The sequence below is a fragment of the Charadrius vociferus genome, unplaced genomic scaffold (genome assembly GCF_000708025.1).
Source record: "Charadrius vociferus isolate BGI_N301 unplaced genomic scaffold, ASM70802v2 scaffold173, whole genome shotgun sequence".
Classification (NCBI taxonomy): domain Eukaryota; kingdom Metazoa; phylum Chordata; class Aves; order Charadriiformes; family Charadriidae; genus Charadrius; species Charadrius vociferus.
The window spans coordinates 1032774-1038206 of NW_009648369.1; the positions used below are offsets into that span (position 1 = coordinate 1032774).

Sequence of the window (5433 nt, forward strand, 5' to 3'; positions counted from 1 at the left end):
TCACCACGACCACAGCACCACTTGCTCCTTGCCACTGTTGCTCACATGAGCAAGAGGCATCTCTTCACACCTTCATTTTCAATACAGATACAGCCACACTATATAAACAGCAATCAAACAAATTAAAACCATGATGAGGTATGAGTAAAACTATAAAAGGAAAAATAGAGGAAAACAGTGAAACATAAGAGGAAAGATCACGAGAAAAAACCCTCCAAAGCAGGAAACTGCCTCACTGCTGCCTCTGCTCATGAATTGACCTGTATTTTACACCTCAGCTACTGTTGGGACATCAACCAAGCTCTCCTCAAGCATCATCCTCATCTTACTCTTTTTGAAGATCAGAATAGGGAGAAACTGTTCCCTGCATTGTGAATATCAGCACACCAAAACATGATTTAAGACAATCCTTGCAATGCGCTACTGTTGTCAATTTGATTTTTAAACAGGTAATACCTTATAACGTGTGGCTTATTAGCTGCAACTCCTGCACTCCAGTCAAGAAGCACAAGCAACACAGAACAAATTAATCTGTCATTTGGGGATGGAGTCCCTCCAGGCAAGATTAGAGCACACAGGCAGTGGGAGTACCTCCCCTGTGATCAGGCAGGACCAACTTTGTGGGTTAACCAGAGGGATCTTGTCTTCATCTGGCCAGGGACATTAAGACAGACAAAATATCCTTCATTAAGTATGTCAGCGAGAAAAGAAAGGCTAGGGAAAACGTGGACCCTCTCCAGAAGGAAACGCAAGAACTGGTTACCCGGGACAGAGACAGAGCTGAGGTCCTCAACAACTTTTTTGCCTCAGTCTTCACTGGCAAGGACTGCAGCCGCACTGCCCATGATACAGAATGCAAAGGCGAGGATTGGGAAAATGAAGAACCGCCCACTGTAGGCGAGGATCAAGTGCAAGAGCCCCTGAGGAACCTGAAGGTGCACAAGTCCATGTGACCTGATGAGATACATCCACGGGTCCTGAGAGAACTGGCAGACGAAGTCGCTAAGCCACTGGCCATCATATTTGAGAAGTCGTGGTGGTCTGATGAGGTTCCTGCCGACTGGAAAAGGGGGATCATAACCCCTATTTTCAAAAAGAGAAAGAAGGAAGACCTGGGGAACTACAGGCCAGTCAGTCTCACGTCTGTGCCTGGCAAGATCATGGAGCAGATCCTCCTGGAAGCTCCGCAGAGGCACACAGAAAACAAGGAGGTGATTGGTGACAGCCAGCATGGCTTCACCAAGGAAAAGTCATGCCTGACAAATCTGGTGGCCCTCTATGAAGGGGTTACAGCAGCAGTGGACAAGGGAGAAGAGAAGGCTCAGAGGGAACCTCATCACAGTATGCCAGTACTGACAGGATGGTTACAAAGAGGATGGAGGCTCTCTCTTCACAGGAAGCCACATGGAGAAGACAAGACGCAACAAGTACAAGTTGCACTGGGAGATGTTTAATCTTAATATAAGAAAGAAATTTTTTACAGTGAGATCAACCATTCACTGGAACAACTTCCCCAGGGATGTGCTGGAGTCCCCGTCACCACAGATTTTCAAGATGCAACACGACAGGGTGATAGATAATCTCATCTAGGATCGCTTTCCCACAGAAGCCTGGACCAGACGATCTTTCAAGGTCCCTTCCAGCCCAGGCTGTTCTTTGAGTCTATGATTCTAACTAGTCACAAGCTTGTTTAAGGTTTTAGGGGAAACTTTTCCACACACCAAATTGCATGGAAGACAATAAAGCTACCTCAAAAGAATGCAAGGGCTCAATAAAACCCATTGGACTGCTATTTCCAGAGCTTTCGTTCCCCGTACCTCAGATTTTACATATAACCATTTTCATTCCTCCCTTCATGCCTTCCATTCCATTTCATTTTTCCACTCATACCTTTGCACAACAGAAGTCTTTCTGTGTTAGCCAATCTTTGGTAGTATTTTTCTTTCCAAGATGTCTACCGCAGTTAAAAGTATTTGCTGCACCGCTCTCTGCTGGTGCCGAGGAGAACCTCTGGATAAATGTTAAAAAGAAAAAAAAAAAAAAAAAGGTCTGCATAAAAATCCAACCTGCTTCATAAAGATCAGGTTCTCATCTAGGATCCACAATCAAGCTACAAACTGGGACAGAACAGTAAGAAGTTCACCTAACATCTTCACACTGTGCTGCCTTGCAAACCTCATTACTTCTGTGCAGGAAGTACAACACAGCATCCTTGTAGCAGTTCTCAGGAATACTTCAGGACAGGAGATGGAGAACACTTCACACAGATGAAACAGAAACAATGGAGATTGGGATACCCCAATTTAGAGCCATGATTTTAATGGTTTGGGCATGCTTCTTCAAAGAAAGACACACAAATATGTTCAATTCTACCCAGTCACAGTTTAAGCACCTCTTGTAATATCAGACCGCCGCTTACTGAGTCAGCAGCCTACTCATGCATACGTAAGGCAGGCTGTGATGTCATTTCTGAATGTACTAACACTGCTGACCAGCATTAACTCCGGGCTTCCTCTGGACAGGACAGCACACGCGCCTTCCTGTAACGCACATTACTCAGCGTGTCAAGGACAAAAGCACAGAGACATTCCTCCACAGTAGGACTCACTAATGAATTCAGGCACATGCTGGGGATGGCAGTCCTGGCAAGCAGACAGACAGACCACATCACTGTCTAGAACTTCAGCGGCTATTAGGTGCCCAATTCCAAGACAGGAGCTCAATTACATCCATATATCCTGGGATCCCAGTTACAGATACTGGTTTCATGTGTCCTGAACTTTTATTTTTCACAGTAGAATCTACAGCTGAGGGAAAGTATAGAGTCACTCACCTGCCAAGGCTTTTGCTGATCTCTCACAGGTCTTGGACAGTTAAGTCTTAGTAGCCAGGTAGTGTCTGAGCTATTCACAGTACACATTGTTGGACTAGTCTGCGAGAACCATTATAATATTCAAAACCATATAAAACTATTGTATAAACAGCAAAAACCTAGTTTTCTTATGATTCCGACCAAACAATGAAATAAATTTCAGAAAGAATTCTACCAGCAGCATTTTCCGATCACAGTAAGTTAAACTGAGAGATGAAGTATCAGGTTTATAGTCAGTTAATCTCTCTGATAGTAACTGTTTTCATGTCCATGAGCAACAGACAGTACATTTTGTTTCAAAGAAAAAAAAGTGATTCACAAATTATTCCAGAATGCTTGTCAGCTTTGAAAACATTTCAGAGTTATCAAATTCCATCTCCTGACTTTTACTTCTTTCCTTTGTGCCTTTTTCAACTACAAAAAAGTCACTTTCAAATAACCACTACATTCCACCATAGGGATGGTTGCATTTTAGTGGTTTTTAAAGTTAGTTGTACCAGGTGAAGCTTATGCTGAAGCACTAACTCTGCATACCAGCCAGGAAATTCTATCTCCTCTATTGGATCCAAATATACACCAGTATATTTGGATCGATTTATAACACAGAGACAGTAGGACCACAGAGGCAAAATGCCCTTTACAGGAACCACCATTTAAACCTGTGGAACTTCCTCTAACATGATTTCCTGCCTTCTCTGTACAAAGGAGACAAAAGATGCAGAGTAAAATAGGGGCTTACAATTAGGACACTACTACATGATCTGGAAAGCGGGTAACTTGCCTCTCTCCACCTGGAGATGTAGATTATTTTGTTTTGGTCTACATATGCCCTGTTGCTTCCACAATGTTGTGCCTGCCATGAGGGTTGATATTCCCTGTGAGAAGTCTCCTGTTCCGAAAACCATCTCCCCTTTTTCCAGACAGCCCAAGTCTAAGTTCCAAGGAATGCTGTAAAGCATATCAGACCTTGCGGTCTCTTAGGAGCAGGTGAAGGATTCTCGCAGTTTACTCTTCATCCTGCAATGACCAATTAAAGGAGGCTGTGAACTATACTACTTACATGGATAAGTAACAGTAAGCGCACCCTGATTAGCACTGAACTAACTTCTGATATAAAATAAACAGGCAAACAGTGAGGACTTAAGAAGATCCAGATACCTGTGAGGTGCTACAAATTCAGTATTAGCAAGTCAACACACATTCCTATGAGCAATATCCTACCTACCTGCAAAGGTGCCATGGGCTCCTGCTTCAGGCCATCTTTTGCAGATTTCCTTCCACTCAAAGCAGTTTTGTTCTTCTGAGATAGGGATGCTGTAAATCCCTGGACAAGCTTAAGATGAGGAAAATATATATTTTAATAGTTTCTAAGCTTACAAACCAAACAAACCCCACACTAGCCTCCTTTCCACCTGTTTTCAGTAACTAGTATTAAGACTCCATCTTCATCCATCTTACAAAGAAAGACTGAGCTTTTCTGTGAGCATAAAGCAAAGGAGATGTTTGATCTTATCACAGAGGATTAGGACCGCAGGAGAGGCACGACAGAGCAAACAGAAAATCTGCCTCCCGTAGCAATCTGCTAATCACAAGGAGTAAAGTCTCTAGCTGCAGATTTTTTTCCCCAATCTTAATAACTAAAGCAGCCACTGAATCTTGATCCTTTCTTTTTCCATTTTGTTTGGACTCTTGCTATGAGATGCCAACTCTGCAAAGGCAAAGACCACTTGTATGAGACACCAGCTCTTTGGCAGATCTTAAAAGTTTTAGTTTAATCTTGTGTTGGTACAGAAACACAGTAAAAGATTTCCACAGTTTGAACAGATAAAACAAGATCTAAAGTTAATCTAACAGTTGTGTCCACAAGTGCTAAACCCCATGAGCGGGTTGGCTGTTCTGTATGAGGACCTGAGAATAACTCTGCCTAAAATTTCTTGCTAGATACACCTGCATTCTACTTTGCAGTCAGCAGTACAGCTTTGTAATTTTTTTAAAGACATGTTTCTCTTGCTTCACGAGCCCTGTTCAGTCAAGTAGAACATTCTTCCCCAAACACCCATCTGCTAAAATTCACAGTCTCTGCCCAAACACGAGTCTTAGCAACGGCTTTGAGAAGACATATTTTTAGCATTTCTGTGACAAAAAGTCTGTATCCTTACACAAGCTTTGGTCCTCTCAAAAGCCCCTTTCTGACAAAAGCTTTATGTGGGCCATGCCTGTAGGCTTACGTGTTGCCATCTCTCAGCATACACGCACGTCCCCCATTGCAAGCACAGCAGGCTGCCTTTACTGGTGGCTTGGGCCCTGCTGATACTCTTAAGACACCAGGACAGAGCATGAGGAGAGAACCAGCCTCTAGGACAAACACTGCAGCTCTGTGAACAGAATCTAGTAGTTTGTGAATGCAAACAGGTACCGTGCACACGTCCACAGGACCCACAGGCCTCTCCTCTCCACCTCAGAGGCGGCGATGGGCCAACCCCGGTGAGAGAGAAAGGCTGGGCCTGCCCCGCACCCTGCCCAGCCCCGAGGCGGGTCCCACAGGCCCGAGGGGAGGCGAG

The 5433-nt window shown here is 43.9% G+C and overlaps 1 protein-coding gene across 1 annotated transcript in view; it reads right to left on the reverse strand.

The window, feature by feature from the left end:
* Window positions 1–2920, reverse strand: part of FAM228B (family with sequence similarity 228, member B) — an 11182-nt gene extending 8262 nt beyond the window's left edge. Inside the window, exons 1-2 of the mRNA XM_009885301.1 lie at window positions 2834–2920; window positions 1891–2010 (exon numbers count right to left, since the gene is read on the reverse strand). Of these exons, the coding sequence (XP_009883603.1) occupies window positions 1891–2010; window positions 2834–2920 (207 nt within the window). The remainder of the gene's footprint in view (window positions 1–1890; window positions 2011–2833) is intronic.
* Between the last annotated feature and the right edge of the window lie 2513 nt (window positions 2921–5433).